This window comes from Poecile atricapillus, chromosome 14, assembly GCF_030490865.1.
Source record: "Poecile atricapillus isolate bPoeAtr1 chromosome 14, bPoeAtr1.hap1, whole genome shotgun sequence".
In the NCBI taxonomy this organism is placed as follows: domain Eukaryota; kingdom Metazoa; phylum Chordata; class Aves; order Passeriformes; family Paridae; genus Poecile; species Poecile atricapillus.
The window spans coordinates 13,457,878-13,474,591 of record NC_081262.1 but is presented as its reverse complement, the minus strand read 5'-3'; the positions used below and the strand labels follow the sequence as shown (position 1 = coordinate 13,474,591).

The 16,714-nt window shown below is 48.8% G+C and overlaps 1 protein-coding gene across 1 annotated transcript; it reads right to left on the bottom strand.

The window, feature by feature from the left end:
• Window positions 1-3,399: 3,399 nt before the first annotated feature.
• On the bottom strand, window positions 3,400-15,706 carry LOC131584667 (cytochrome P450 3A12-like). The gene is made up of 13 exons (XM_058850011.1): window positions 15,484-15,706; window positions 14,545-14,638; window positions 13,384-13,436; window positions 12,182-12,281; window positions 11,673-11,786; window positions 10,995-11,083; window positions 10,266-10,414; window positions 9,667-9,794; window positions 9,265-9,349; window positions 8,469-8,629; window positions 8,069-8,295; window positions 6,482-6,644; window positions 3,400-4,526 (listed from the first exon to the last, which is right to left on the bottom strand). The coding sequence occupies exons 1-13, from the start codon at window positions 15,552-15,554 to the stop codon at window positions 4,431-4,433; spliced, it is 1,530 nt and encodes a 509-aa protein (XP_058705994.1). The 5' UTR covers window positions 15,555-15,706; the 3' UTR covers window positions 3,400-4,430.
• Window positions 15,707-16,714: the final 1,008 nt, after the last annotated feature.

Genomic DNA, 16,714 nt, shown 5'->3' with positions numbered 1-16,714 from the left:
TTTAGTGCCTAATAAACTACAGAATATCAGATATTTCGTGCATGAACTTACATCCTAGAAACAGAATTCTCAGGCCTGGAGGAGAGCTGGAGCTGCATCAAGATGCTGTGACTGGACCACCAGCACAGCAGCCCTGTGTGCTGGCTGCTGCCCACAGCCGTGGAACATCCACATCAGCAACCTCAGGGGCTGGTGCACAGTGACAGCCAGCCTGAACCCAGGAGAAGCCATGAAAAACGAGCTAACGACATAATTTGGGAGGGAAGGGGCAAAAAACAATGCCTGACCTTGTTCAGACATAGGAAAAAAACAACTGCAGAACTACAGCAGCTGTAAAATGAGCCTGAACTAAAATGTATGAGCTGGTATTACAGGGAATAACCCTTAAGAGGTGGAAGGCTTTGATAGGCGCACTCCTACAGGTAGCTTCAATCCCTGGCAGCTGCAAGGTTTCGGTAATGAATGTCAGACTGCTGGGCAGCTGTGAGGGGAATAAACAGCTATTTGCCTTCAGTGGAAGCAGCATCAGTTTGACATATGACATTCAAATGATACGAGCTTTAAAAGTGTGCCTGAACGACTGCTGTTTGACTTGGAACCTCGAGCCCGCCGAAGCGGCATCGCCGCCGTTTACCTTGGCTCTGTGGGGGATTGAAGCACTGAGCTTAAAAATGAAAGATCAAAGAGTTTCTGCAAATTCAGCCCGCAGTATGTCGTGTGTCCAGCTGCTAGAGAACGTGTGCTGGAGTGATGAGAGGGGTAAAGGCGGCTCCTCCCCTTGCCGTGGCCTTTGGCTCTGGTGATGTGAGACTGAGGGGACACAAGATAGGGGATGAAATTTGGGGAACGGGGTGAGAAAAATGGTTATCCCCACCTGGTCCTTCCCACAGCACCCCCTTCTCCTGCCATCCTCCTCCTTCTCCACACTGGTGGGTTCCTCTTCAAGGCCCTTTGCATTTTGCCTTGCAGGACACCAGCCGGCCCTGCACCATCTCCTGCTCGTTTTAGAGAAAAAAGTGATGCCAAAACTTACCTGCCTGTTTCAGGAGCCCTCGTTAGATCAGCCTGTCAGCTACCAGCACTCACAACCCCTTGCTAACCTACCTGCTCAAGTGCTTTGGCTTGCAATCTTCACACTGAAACAAGAGCTCAAGACCAAAGTTGCTGGAGGAAAAAAATCACTGCTTGCTGACCTTTGGGCAGACTCTGTGGGCTGATTATCTCATTGATTTTAACCGAATTGAGCATTCAATACGGGTGTCTGGAGGCCTGTCTCTCCTCAGCAGCGCGTACAGCACAGCCCCAGCAGCAATAATACAGACAACCTCTGTGCAAGGCAGGGGCAGGGGCTGGAAAGCTCCAGGTTTTTTGTAAATTGTGGCAGGCATGATTAGCCCACCTGGACGGATGATCCACCTGGGCCTGGCCCCAGGAGCACTGGAGCACACAGGGAGCCCACAGCGAGCATTGCAGAGAGGGAGCACCCTGTGAAGTGCAAACAGGTTATTGGAAGGAGCCAAAATAACTGAAGCAGAAATGGGTGGGAGCAGATTGGAGCGATGCCACTTGAGGGGGGACTGTCCTTCCAGAAGGAGCTGGTGCTGAGCTGGAGCCTGTTTGCTCTGGGAGGCAGCATTCTGCTATATGCAGAGCAGAAGAGTTCATGCTGAGGGCCCTATACTCATCCTGGATGATTTTAGGGGGAGTGGAGGACTTGCTTCAAGCTGTCAGCAGCTGGAGTATATTAGGGGACCTCCTGAAGCACATCTGCTTTAGTGCCCTCCTAAAGGAAACCCATTTGCCCTCCCTGGGACCTTGCTAGAATCTGAATCAAAGCATGGCATAAGGTGGACACACATCAAATTTCACTATTGCCGAAGTGTAAACAATTTTAAAGAAATTATAGGTGCAGGTAAACTGAGGCACGGGGCTGTGGAAGAGCACAGCTCCATTTCCCCTGGATATGGGGGACACCAAACATCTCCCAGACAGCTGCTCAGTCTAGAATACACCTAAGAAACAGCATCCTAGGTACTGAACCTGCTGGAAAATTCAGTGTCCAAGCATTTCCCCACTGCAAGATCCCACCCACACTGCTCCCCAAAGCCAAATCTGTGGGCAAACCTCCCTCTAGGACACTTGGGAACCCAAACAGATGTGTGCTTCTGGCTCTTCAGCACAAAATCCAGCAAACCAAAGATGAGGTGTGACAGAACTCCACAGTTTTGTCCCTTTGCAGAACCCCAGCAGGTGCTGAGGGATGAGGCAGTGCTGTGTCCATCCCTCTGCAGGCACAGCAGCGTTCCCAGCCCAGCTCTGCTCCCTCACTCCCTTGGCATGGGGTGCAGTGGATGAAGATGCCTTTGAACAGACATGTGAGGGGCTGAAACCCTTTGACACCTCCAAGTGAACTGTATATTTCCAAAATGTTAAGCAGCTTTGTGAGAGAGATTATCCTGAAGGATGTTTTCCCGTAGTGTTGACATTTCTGTTTGAGTGATTAATTCCAAAACGGGCATGGGGTGAGGAGGCAAAACCCTTTTCTCACTGCCTCTGGGCAAGCTCTAGCCTTTGCCCCAGCAAGGCCACTAATTCATCCCTCTGCCACTGCAGGTGACTTTGTCACCCTCATCTTGGTCACTTCTCAAGGCCTGAGGATTTTCCATGCCCCTTTTTATGAACCACTGTGATGGCACAGGCACTTTTCAGCTGCTTGTCCTCCAGGAGTCTGACTGCCTGGACATTTTATCCATGTGCTGTCACAAACACCCTGCCCTGACTTTGGAAAAGAGGACAGCAACAGCTGAAAACAAGGATGGATTGTCACTTTTGGACATTGGTGGCAGAAGGGAGTTGCAGTGCTGCAGGTGACGATGGCAGAAGGGGAGGCCATGGCTGCCTCAGCTGCTGGGCATTTTCTAACCCTCTCACCCAGCTCATGGATGACTCTACAGGTCCAGTCAAAGCTGTCTTTCACTGGGGAATTTAATTTGCTGCACAAAGGTTATTATATCCCTTCTGAGATTTTCTACTCCATTCCTAAAAAATATAGAAAGTATGAAAAGAATATATATATATATATACATATGAAAAGAATATGTATGTATAATCTATCTACCTCTATAAAAAAGAATATAAAAGAAATATAAAAACTGCTATGAAGTGAATAAAATTCCTTTTGCAATAGGAATCACTTCACACCTTCAATGACTCTGTTCCTTGTTTGGGCTGCTGTACCTTCAACTCTGCATCTCCAAGAGCAGCTCTTAGGATTCATGGTGCCCACAGGGACTCATCCAGGATAAAAGTTTTCATCACCTGTCCAAAGGCTTATGAGATCTACAGATGGAGTCACTTGTGTATGGAGAAAGCACAGCAGCAGAGACTGGCATCAACTGGGCACAGAAGAGACAAGTGAATTTTTTATTGCAGTTAGCATTTCAGCAGCAGTTTTTGGAGGAATAATACGAAATTTTAGATTGTACAAAAAAATTACAAAGTTTGGCAAGATTTTGAAGCTCTCAACAGGCAAAGGCACCTTTCTTCCAGACAGGATTGCCCAGGACATCTGAAGGCTCTCAGTGCTGCACCCTGCATAATTATTAATTAAGTTGGTCTTAACAGTGGCCTGATATAAATCAGACTAAAAGGTGTCATGGTAACAGCATGGGTGGTTCCTCTGTTGACAATCCCTCCCATGGCAGGTGGCTGCATGCCCACGATAAAATAAGCAAACAACCAGGAAACACATGTGGGACCCTTTTCTCCGAATCTGCAAATCTCCAGTCCTTAGGAGTAACTGCTTCTCTCTGGGCTCCTCCAGTTAACTCATCTGCACTTGGAATCACACAAAAGCCATCTAAAATAATACCAAAATCTAAATAAATCAGCATCAGAAAATCTGCTGCAGGCATTCAGTCCTGTAAGGACATGACCATTTTAACACTTGTCAGGGTCATAGCACAGAGCTGAGGAAACAGCCCTGGACAACTCTGCATTCCCAGGAGAATAAAACCAGAAGACACACAGAGTCACCCAGCAGGCAGTGGGAACAGGAAAAGTGGCAGCATTACTTAACTATGTGCAATTTGCTCTCCCCATCTTGATTTAAATTACACTGCCAGAAGAGACTGACAGTGTCTGGAATCAAATTGCTTAGAAAAGTGCCTCTTCAGAGAGAGAGAAAAAAAATGCCCAAATAACTCGAGTGCAAATGGTCTTGCAAAATGCCTATTGTGATTGGGGACAGCAGGACCTGGGGCTCATGTTCATTAGGAAAATGCTCATGTAATTGTGCTGGGCCAAACCCCCATGAAATGGGGGGTGCTGCTCCCCTGACATTCCTACAGCGCACACATTAACCTGGTCTCCTCTCAAGAGCTGGAGGAGGCACCATTAAACAAGAGTCTCTTGCTCTGCTCCTGCTTCCTTCACTTCTTCAGGTCAGCCTGGGCTCTGGGGACCATCTTCAGGACAATGGGCTTCTTTGGCTGCATGAAACCTTTTGAGTCCAGGACCAGTGGGATCTTGAGCAGGAGGAAAAAACAACAAAACAGCCATGTCAGCTGGGAGAAAGGACACAGGACAACAGGAGCCCTACAGCTCACACACATCCCAGCTACCTCTTGTTTCCAATGCATTTCCCAGCTCACAGGTGTACTTAGGACCATCACTATTGCTCATGCAAAGCAGCCACCAGCAGGTGTTTAACAGCCCTCAGCTCTTGGATAAACTGGTTGGTGAGTGCTGGCTTTCATGCGGTGAGGTACAAAGGGCTCGGTGCACGGATCAACAAGCTGCACGTGGAGGGAAGAGCAGCCAAACCCCACCCCAGGGTGCTGCAGCTAAATGGGGGCATGCAGTGCCATTCTGCTTAATGCAGAGGTGTGTCAGTACTAAGAGCAGCTAGATCATAATGGGAGCTGGTGGAGCAATAAGCTCTCCAGGAAGAGCAAAACTAAAATTGCTGCTCAGACCGAGTAGCAAAGCAAAAGCATCCTCAACATGAAAGGTTTCCATGGGGTGGGCTGGGAATCTCATTAGAAATGTTTAAAGCTGGTATTGGAGGGAGTCATCTTGAAGGGAAGTGTGTTTTAAGTCTCCCCCACCAATGGATGCTGCTCATATCCCAGCCCCCTCTCTCCCCATCAGGACCAGGGTGGCACATCCCCAGCCCAGCAGGGCACATTCACCCCCCAAATCCCAGTAAGCTTTGTTTCAGGAGATTTCAGCAATATGGCTTGGAGCCCAATGTGCCATCAGCAGAGCAGTGAGAGGCTGCAGCTTCCATACACATGTTCCAAAGGGATGTTCCAGCAGGAAAATTTCCCTCCCACTCTGATCTGATGTACATGACACCTTCTGTAGAAAAAAGGCCTGAAAGAGCCCCATAAACCTATGGGCACCAATAATACAATACATATTTAACTTGTCTCCTTTTAATTAAAGGCAGTTATGAAAAGAATCAATTTTATGGATTGCAGAGGACTAGAAAAATGTCATTAGACTTGGGGGAGGGTGGATAGGTCACTGCATTGTTAATGGACTATTACAGTCTTTCACCTCCAGGTTACTAGTCGAGCTGCAATCTGAATCTGCAGAGATTCCAGCTGAACACCCGTGCCAACTAATAATTTAATAAGGAGTTTTCTGTTTCTTACAACAAATGTCCTTTGAGTGACTTGTTGCCCCCTCTGCTCTGATTTCCCAAGCTCTCCTCACCAACAGAATGTAATAATGGCCCAGCCTTTTGCAGCAGTGAGTGCAGGGAGCTGGGTCAGGCTGGAAACACCATGGTGCTGCCTGCCTGAGGCACAGGAGCTGCTGTGCTCTCAGCAGGGCTGGACTGACACATCACTTCCAACAGCTCCTGCATTTATTTCATGTCAAACACTGCCACCCTGCAAGGCCCATCCCATCAGTACTGAATGCAGCATTTACTGGGATCCTGGGCAAAACCATCTCAGGTGGAATCCTGCAGAGCCCCAAAGAGGAAGAGGGTCACCAATTCAACCTTAACCCAGATTGTGCTTGCTTGAAAATTGCTACCCTTTAGGGACTTCCCTGGCCCATAAGAGATGAATTTTGGTGTCTTGGGATGTCCCACAGAGAACAGCCATGTTTGTGTTGCAGAACACAGCTTTGGCACAGGCTGGGGGATATTCTTTTCCTGCTCTCTGGAGCAGGGTTTTCCTAAGCTGGGTCAAACAGAGCAACAGTGCACTGTGGGGGAGAGAGCACCCCACAATTCAGGTGCACCTGGAGATAGGCACTGGACTTCAGGGACTTCAGTCTAAAACATCCCATCAACACTAAATGTGCTTCTGTAGGGGCTTTTTAAAAAGACCATAAGTAACTTGTGGTGAACCCCTTAAAATTAACTGAGAAGATTTTAACAGTTATTCCCATGTAACAGTAGGAACATGTCAGAGGGTCCTAGACATGCCAGAGGATAAAGAGACACGTCACCCCACATCCTCACCGGTGTGTCTTTGCAGGGTCTGAATGAGAAGTTCTGCAACAGGACAACCACAGCCACTTTCACGACGAGGAGAGCAAACCTCATCCCTATGCAGTTCCTGGGGCCAGCCCCGAATGGCAGGAAGGTGTAAGGGTCAATACTCTCTTTGTTCTCTTTACTGAACCTGATTATAATTAAAAAAACTGAGTTAGCAAGAGCCACTCTGTTTCAGGATATGTCAGCTTCCAAACCTGAAGTGATGAGGGGTCTGGGAAGGGAAAAGCTTTTTGTGTTTCTGTGAATATTAGAAGAATCCAGCTAAGTCCCTTATTTCTGCCTCAATAGATACGTTATGCCTCTGCTTTCATCCTACTGCTCAGATTTGGTTGTGCAAATGCAGGTGCATTGGGTGTCCTGGGAATACCTGAAATACGCTAATGGGATTTCATAACTACTCTTTTCTCAGAACTCCCTCTCAGCTCCAAAACTGAACCCAGATTTCAAGCCCTAAACCACACAGGTCTACAGCTCCACAGCCTCCCTGTAGATCAAAGGACCGAGTGAACACAAAGATGTTCTCCCCCTGTGTGACTAAAGGCAGGGCTGCTTTTGAGACATGCCAGCCCCATTCCTTTCCTCATCATGAAAAACAGGGAAGAACAATCAGCCTCACAGAGAAATTTGCCACTGAGCATTTTCAGTAATACTTCTTAGTGATCAGTTGGTTTTCATGTCAGAAAGCTTTTCATTCCCAGTACACGAGGTACAAACCTCAGCCATGCTAAGTCAGAAGTGAAGTATCTCACTACTAAGACACCAGCACGTCTCTCTGATGAACTCCCAGCAAGGCAAGTGAGCCCTAAAGAGCTCCTGTCCAGCTACCCATGCCAAGTTTGACAACTGGAATAAGGATGTGGCTACTGGAGCAGCTGGTGTAGCCTGGCCCATTGCCAGAGCACTCACATTTGGGTGTTTCCTTCTGAATCCTTCTGTTCCATAGGTGCTTCTGCCTGATACCACTGCCATGTTTTGTCTCAAAGGCCACCACATCCCCACACCAGGATTAGTTTCCAGGGGTGTTTATTCCTGGTGCAAGGGAAGAGGTCTAGTTCTGCTCTCTCTGGACCAAGCCTCCATGTCTTAGTGGCCACCTGAAGATTACCAGGTTCATGGTATCACAGGTCCATCTTAGGCTATTGCCTCATTTTGCAGGGTCTGATAGAGCTCCTAAGCAAAGATTGCTTCATAACTTGAGTTAAAAATTAAGTTTTATTTCCTACCCATCTTTGCCCTTCCACTGCTGATTTGCAGGGCATTGTGCCAGTCACCCAATGGCTCTTGCTTTAATATCTGGCCATAAACCCCTCAGTGTTACAGCTGCTGGGAGCTGCTCTCACTGTTGCTCCCTTCAATGCAGTTAATTAAATTCCATGCACAGTTTATGGATGTAGATCATAAAACTCCCCTCACGGTAATGCTGGGACTAGATGTCAGACAATGATAAATGCCTAATTTAAATGTTATAATCACGCATTCTCCACTTTTGCTGCCATTCCCACTCCCAGGGCTGAGGTTGAACATGCAGCTATTCCCCCACATGTTCCTCACCTCTCAGGCCTGAACTCGTCCGGCTCTGGCCAGTACTGCGGGTCCCGGTGGAGCACAAAGGCTGGGATCATGACCACCATTCCCTCTGGAATAGTCACTCCACTGAGCTCCACAGTCTGCTTGCAGACCCTCTCGAGCCGGCCCCCAACAGGGTAGAGCCGGATGGATTCGTTCACCACCATATCCAAGTACTCCATCTGAGTGATGGAGCTGTACGTGGGAGTGGCCTGGGAGAGGAATGGGAGGACTGAGAACACAGCACTGCAACTGCCAGCCCTACAGCCCTACAGTGCTTCCAGGGAAGGAGGAATCTCAGTGCCAGCACCTCTGCCACTCTGTTTCCAGCCTGGGTTTGCAAGGCAAGTGGCAACAAGCCCAGCATCTTCCCCCCCTCCTTTACCTTGTTGGGCAGGTGTGCATCGACTTCATCCTGGAGTCGCTGCTGCACATCAGGGTGGGTGGCCAGGTTGTAGGCTATGTAGCTGAGGGTGGAGCTGGTGGTCTCATAACCAGCAAAGACAAAGACAAGAGCCTGGGCCAGAACCTCTTCATCATTTAATGCTGAAAAAAGGCATAGAAGGCATAGAACCACATACAGGAAGCTGAAAATTACAGTGATTAACCCTTGGGAATTCAGGATCCCAGTCATCAGTCTACGTAATGCTACTCCTAGCTATGTGACAGTTGGTAAAGGGAACATCCAGCTTACCCTCTGGTACCACAAAGGGGTGCAGGATGCAGTGCAGTGTGTCCTACTAACACCCTGTCCTGGCACCTCAAAAGTCTAAAAGCATCCTGCCTTGAGTTGACAGACCAGGACTATGCCTTGACTGAGCCTTTATCTTATTTACCTCGGATAGGGAACAGAGATGAGCTCATAGGTGAGCAAGGTACACACAGCATATGTGCTTTGTGTACTTTTTGATATACAGCCAGCATTGCTGGCCTTCAGAGACAACAGAGTAAGAAATGGGGACAAGGAGATACTCACTCTTGCTGTTCTTTGTTGCACAAACACACCTCAGAAGTCATCCCAGAAAATGAGATATAATAAAAATATGGCTGACCTATGATAATCATCACTATGGCCCCTTGAATCTTTCATGGGATTAACAACTAAAATCTCTTCCTACTTCTATTAAATGGATAAGGAACTACTGCTTTCTGCTGAGAGGGGGACACATCTCAAGACATACTTTTGTCCAAGTTGGTCTCAGCAGACTTGGAGCCATCACATGAGTTCTGTGATTCAATCATGAGCTGCAGGAAATCCACGCGGTCCTGGGGAGAATCAGAAACAGAGAAGATGTGGGTGGAGAGGAGGCAAACCTTGTTCAGGGACCAAAGTCCCTTGCTTGAGATACCTGATCCACTCACAGCTCATGGCTTCAGTACATGATGAGGTCTGGACTACAGACCCTCCAGGAACACAGATACTGTCTCCACTTGAATGCCCAGGCAGGGCGTGGTTCTGGCCTTTCTCTGATTTGGTGAGCTTGGAGAACAGGTGACACACCACAGCTTCTGAAGATGCCACCAGGTTCCTCCTGCACTCAAGACCTTTCCAGAAGAGAAGAGGCCACCTAGGCTGGACTCACCATGCTGCTACCTTTTTCCCGTTCTGTCTTCATTTTTGTGAAGACATTCTTGAAGAAGTCCATGACATCTGAGGGTAACAGAGTCACCTTCATCTTCTCCAGCACAGGGATAACAAAGGGGAACAACACTAAAAGGAAAGAAGAGACCAATGCACTTGGGCTCAAAGGGCCCCAAGAAAATCAAAACTGGCACAAAGCATTGAAAGGAGTGGTACATCTGGACCTTAACCTTTTTTGTTGCCTCCATCCCTTTTTACCTAACCATGGCTGGGATGCAACAGCACTTGAGAACCTCCTCCATATGTTACTTTATGACCACACTAAGTGCAGCTCTCTGTGATAGAGAAGGGCTCCACCATCTCTGCAAACAGGGTCTCTCCTCATTGGAGGACACTGCCAAGATCCACGTGGGCTGTACAAATCCTGGCTGTGGCTTCCTTGGGGAAATATTTCTGCAGATCTGAGACTGTAAACCAATCCTGCAAAGTGTTGAGCATCTCCCATATGGCAAAAAGGACTCAGAGCTACTAAGGGAGCTACCAGAAAATGCAGCACCTTTGACATCAATTCAGGGCTGTATGAGATGAGGTTTCTCATACCTAAGAGTAACAACACAGGATTTAGGAAACTGAATTGGAGAAATTTCTTAATGTTGGTGACAAAGGGGTCATTGGGGTTGTTCATGGAGTCAACATTGACACTGAAAGAAGTGCTGGTCACCACATCCATGCTGTAAGCTCCAAAAACGCTGAGTAGAGAAGAAGAGAGAGTGAATGAGACGAACCTGACCACAGCAATAAATAAGAATTCATCTAGGTACAATCCTTGTGAGAGGGAATCTCTCTTAATGCAGTCCTAACACAGTAGGTCTGTCCTGATCTGGCAGTAAACATAATTTTATTTTTGAAGTTTCCCCATTGCATTCATTCCCCCAGTTTTTCTCAGCTTCTAAAACCCAAGCTGTAGTTTGAAAGCACTGAACTGCAGTCTAGGGTAACAATGACTATATTCTGATTTTCATCTGTAAAAGAGATTGCAAAAATGACATCCAAAACCACTGTATCTTGTGCAGCTTCTAGAAAAACGCTGGGAAATGCTTCCTACCTCAAAATGCATCCCCAGAAAAATGAAATGGGGAAATGGCACAGCTCTCCCATTTGAGCAGAGCAGAGCCCAGCAAGCCCAGTGCTGAGGAACATGCCAAGCCCAGAGTTTGCTTCCACAGCTGACAAGGGATCCATGCTGCAGCATGGAAAAGGCTCTCCAGAACAGCCCCTTCCCCACACTGAATACAAACCCTTTCCTGTCAGCCCCACATAGTTACTCACTCCTTTGCAGTCACGAACTCATCATTAGCCACTTTCTTCTCAATGTTTTTCACTAATTTTTCACCATAGTGATTAATGATATGGAACATCTGAAATGCAAACCAAAGCAGAAAGCACTGTTGACTCTTTCCCTGCCACCAAACAAGGTTGGGCCACATGGCCATCTGCCACTTGCCACGTCTGGCTTGGGGAGGAAGGGTAAGCAAGGGGAAGGTTTCATTTCCAGGCCTCAGACATTGCTTTCTCTCATCCTAGCAACCTGTCCAGAGAGCTCATTTGACTAGGACTGAACAAGGCTCTCCAAAAATCCACACACAGCTCCTACTCCAGCTTGGCATCCACTCCAGCTGGGAGTGAACATGGCTCCTGGGTGCAGGGAAAATGGACAAGCCTGGTGTGGGTGATGTGTTTAGCAGGATGAACACACAGGCCACAGGGCCAACAGCCTCAGCTTGCAATGCCTCGTGTGCTGTTTGATCCCTCATCCCCTTCTCCTGGCTCCCTCCCCAGGACAGCAGACAGACCCTGTATTGCTGAATGGTACCAACAATGCAGCTGCTCATGGATGTGCTCCTGCCAAACAAGGCAACTTCCCCATTTGAGGGGAAAGTCTGCACTCAGAAACAGCTCAGTTCTCCTCCAGCTGTGGATGCAAAGTACCAGTGGCCTGTGCTTTACCTCCTTCAGCTTCCCACTGGTGAAGGTTGGAGACAGCACTGTACGAATTCTCCTCCACTGCTCATCTTCAGCCACGTTGAGGGCTGACTGCAGGATCCCGTTCAGACGAAAATTCTGCACAGGGCAACAGGACACAGGTGAAGGTTTACAGCCCCCTTCCATGTGACAGAAACGCAAAGAGAAACCTTCCATGGAGTGTTGACTCAGGCCCTGAAGTTATGTCAGCTCTACCTCAACCACCAAACAACAGAAATGGAAACAAAAGTCTAAAGAGTCATAAATGACATCAGCCCTTAGGGCACATCCAGGCTGATAGCCCCATGTCCCAGCCAGAGTGGCCCCTACACTTCCCTGACTGAGTTTTGATGTTGGTACCATCAATAAACTGGGGCACATCAGAGAGCAAGTACTTGCTGAAGGGCTCAGAGGAGAAGAGAAACCAAGAGGAAACTCCTTTCTTGCTGCATGTGCTCTGTACTGGACAGCAAAGCACGGGCCTAGGTACCTACCCGGCGATTAGTAAAAAGGCTGTAGCACTCTTTCACCAGGATGTTTTTGATGAGGATGGGGTCCAAAACAGCCAGCACAGGCTGCCTGCCATCATAAAACCTAAGCCAAGAGAAACCCACAGTCAGTCTGTCCTTCATGGTCAGTTGGAGCAAAAGCAGCCAGCTCTGTCCATGGCCAGAGCCACAGTAGAAAGGATTTGGGCCCTCTGACAAAACAGCTGGAAGGATGAGACTGAAACTTGTTTATTATATAGTTAAAGAGGAGAAAGGGAAAGAAAGTGGCTAACATGGGCAATAGGAGCATTTCTAGCAATTGTCTGTGGTACTGAAAAGTTGCCAAAGCTGTGTGGATTTAGATAAAAGGCAGCTTTTTGCCACGATATTGATCCCCTGCACTTGGGCTGTCTGAGCTGTTTCCACTATTGATGGCTGGAGACAAGAAATCCACACCAAGCAATCCACCTGTGGAGGAAAGAGATTTCCTGCCTGAGCTACAAGGCACTGAGAGGCGAAAAACTCATCTGTCTCCTCCATTTTCCAATCAACAGAGACAGAAAAACTTAAAAGTCATGGTGTGGGCTAAAGGGCAGGGAGCCCTGGGCCACAGCTAAGGGAAGCTGCCATCTTCAAGAAGCTTGAGAACATTTAATCTTTCAAAAAAATGCACCAGGTTTTGTGAAGCCTCCCAGGATTTTTTTTGCACAGCAATTTTGTTTTGGTTTGAGAGGTTCTCAGTAGAAGCATGATAAGAGGGCCCTGCACAAAACAAGCACTGTGCAGGGAGCAGGGAGGCAGGTTGAAAGGTAGCTTGTGCCCCAGCTCTGGGAGAAGCAGGGAGCAAGATGAAAAACACCGTGGCAGCCTGCAGCTTGCTTTCTGCTCCAGACACACAGAAGAGCAGCTTCAAAGGCAGAAGGCTCAGTTTGACACCAAGCAGTGGAGGTGATTTTCAAAACTTATGCAAAGAAATGACCCTACAAACTGGCCATCACCATGCCAGCCCCACACCACAGTGAAATCCCAGCAGGAGAAAAGCCTTGGAGAGATGGGTGGAGACTTTTCCAGTGGTAAACCTCAATTCTCCCAGGCTGTCACTGCTGGAACTATAGTGCTGAGGAATATAACATCAGTGTAACCTTTTCCATTCTATTCTGGGGCTGTGGAGCACCCCAAACTGGTAGCTTTGTTCTGCAGAAACTCACCCCCAGATTTTTCCATACTTTTCAAAGCACTGCTGATCAAAATTGTGGACTCCCTGGAAAAGAAGAAAGGAGAAATGAACAGCTTGCCAGTGAAAAGTGATCAAAGCAGGCCACAGCTGGCAGCACAGTGCATTCCATGGCACCATTATAAGTGGCAGAGGTTGAGGTTGGGAGGTGCATTGTCCTCTTAAGCATCACATAGATGCTTAGGGGACATTTGCATTGGAGAGAAAAAAGAGAACAGAGATTAAAAAAAAAAAAAAAAAAGGGACTTTCAACTTCCACCAGCCAACCTGATCTAAAAATGTAATGATGACAAGGTATGACAGGGTACAAAGTTTTACTGAGCAGAGTTAGAAGGCAGAGCTGGATCCCAGGGTGTCCTTTCACCTTCAGCTCAACAAGTTAGAGCTGCTGCTGCCTTGTCCTCATATGATCTTCCTCTGCAGTTACTGAGCTGAACACAGATTTTTATTTTGTTTCCATTAGGGTTTTAACTGATGTTACATATAACAATGAAACTTATGGAACAGGTAAGGCTCACTAGAACATTAGTAAGAGACAATATGCATGATGTAAACCCAGCAAATAAAAGTGAAACACCTCTTTTATTAAGGCCACTACATTTGTTCTGCATTTGCAATGAGCTACCTGGGGTCAGCTATTGCCTTGTCGTTTGATAAGGTTTGGTAGCTTGATAATGTTTGAGTATTATTTAAAAATGTATTTGTCTGGTTTAGTTTCAGGCTGGCCCAAAAGTAAGTGGTTGGATGAAGCATTTCTGGGGCTAATTCAGCCTCTTCATGTTAATGATAAAAAGGGCAAAGAAACACGCAGTTCCCAGAAAACCAGTCTTAGGAATCTCTCCAATGATTTTTTTTTTTTGTTCCTAACAGAACTTCAGCTGCTTGAGAGCAGGTAGAAACACGGGGAGAAACTAAAAATTTAAAATACAAAGTAGTTTTAAAATACAGCACATCTCATTCAGGTCAGCCTGAACTTTTATGTTCTCGCTGTGCCCAAAGAGCTTCCTACCTAAAAGCATAATTTTCATCTGACTGAAACAAGGACAAAGGAAAGAGCTGCCCAGAGAATGGGGCAAACAGCACCAGGCACAAGAAGGGTCTAAGGCATTACAGAGCAGCAGCCGCTGGTACTCACATGCCGGTACTCCAGGAAAGTTCCCACAAATGGCAGAGGCCGTGGACCAGGAATGCCCAGCTTCGTGAAGGTCCGGTAGGGCCATATCCCATAGCTGCCAAGCAAAGAGCATGTGAGAAGCAATTATGCAATGAAAAGAGAAGATACTTCTTCCTGAGCACAGGGAACTGCTTAAATAACTGGTTTCTGTCACTCAAGGAAAGCTGAAATTATGGAGCAGCAGCAAATTATGGATCTGCTGAGGATGCTCTTTGCAGTAAATGCAGGATCACTTGGGGTATATTTTGATGGAAGACAAAGAGCTGAAAGAAGCTGCAGCCCAGCCTAAGCAAACTAGTGTACCTGCGAACCTCAGGGCTTACTCAGGGCTTCATTTAGCCAGCTCAGACAGCTGTGGCTCAGGTGACTCAGGAGAGATCTCGGAGCGATTGAGTTCCGAAGCAGAGACCTGCCCTTGTGTTTGTCTTTGCAAAGACCTCCTGCGATGCTCAGGTGGCCGCGCTACAGCAGCATGGCAGGGACATAAATTACCACAGCAAAATTAAGTTTTTGCCTGTATAGCTCACTACAGCTCCCCTGAGCCACATAATCGGAAGTTTTGCCAACAGAACTACTTAATCGGGGGGTTCAGCTGGCAGCAGCTCCGGCATCACCCTGCCTGCTCCGAGCCGGCACAGCCCAAGGACGCCAAGGGCGCTGATGTCTTTAAACACCCCAAGTTACTCCTTCTTGGGAAAAAAAAAAAAATTTAAAAAAAAAAATCAAAAAAAAAAAAAAATCAAACACTTCCTTTAACTTCCCTGCACGCCCGGCCCAGCTCGCTCCTTCCGCCGTGCCGGGAGGGCAGGGCGGGGGCCCCGGGTGGTTTCAGCGCTAATTCACCCACTGGCACCGGGCTCTTCTCCTGCCCGCTCCCCCAGAGGACCGGCCTCTACTTACAGGGCCACGAGGCACAGGAAGGCGACGAGGAGCAGCCAGGTGACGGGGAAGAGGCTGGGCAGGAGCTGCATGGTTCCCGCAGTGCTCTCTTCTCTGCCGCCGCCGCGGCCCGTGCCCGACACCGCGTCAGGGAGGCGGCGCTTCCCCGCCCGCCCGGTGCCTCAGGGCCGGGCCCCGGGGCGTCCCCCGGCTCGGGGATCTCCGGGACTGACGGTGTCGGTCCCCGCTCCCCTGGGGCTGGAAAGTGCTGGAAGGGCGATTTGCACAAGCCTGGCAAAGGGCGGCAGCGCCCCGAGCTCCTCGTGCTGCTTCTGGAGGGACGAGGAGCTGTTCCTGTGTCCCGTGTGCCCCAGCCCCGGGGGTGCCTCCTGTCCCACCTCCGTGTCATGCCCTGATCCTCCTGTTTAGGGTCCAGGAGGGAAGGGGCTGGAGGAGACCTGCACCAAACACCTGCCCGGGCTGCAAGGGGCTCGTTGCTCTGAGGCAGATCCCCTGAGGCAGATCCCCTGAGGCAGATCACCTGAGGGATGCAGTACTGTGGCAGCGCGGCTCTGTGCCGGTGGAGCTCCCCCCTGGCCGGGGCAGGGCCGTGTGGGCAGGCGGTGCTGCGGGCCGGGCGAGCCGCGGGCACGGCCCCAGCACTGCCGGCCCTGGCACCTGGGCATGGATCCCCACATCCCCCCTGCCCCAGGCGTTCTCTCTGCACTCAGATGATGCACAAGATGATGACATTTGGCCTCAGGCAGCTCAGTTGGCCCCTCAGACACAGACACGGGGCTGACTGCTTTCTTGTCTTTTTTTGAGACATGGGAAGTGTGTTATGTGTGTAGGGACACAGTGGAGCTCCTGGCCAGTTTAGTTCCAGTGTATGCAAACACCCTGTGCTGGGGGTGGGTGTGGGGATGGGTCAGGACGTGGTGTCCTCTGTCCCCGTCACACTGGGAAAGGCCACAAATCTCTTCCTCTGTCCGGTCCAGCAGTGACCCCTTCTCTGTGTTCCCTGAGCACACCAGTAGACCCACACGGACCCAGCCAAGCACCCAAGCACATCACACTCACCTGCATCAGACCTGACTTTGGCATGCACAGCCCTAAAGAAACCCAAGTGTTTCTACAATTACCTGCCAGTCAGATCTCACGTGGCTCTGCCTTCAGGCCAGCAGTGGATTTTTGCCTCTGCCCAAACATTTCTTTTGCCTCGTAAAACACATGCAGCATGTGCTGAACTGCC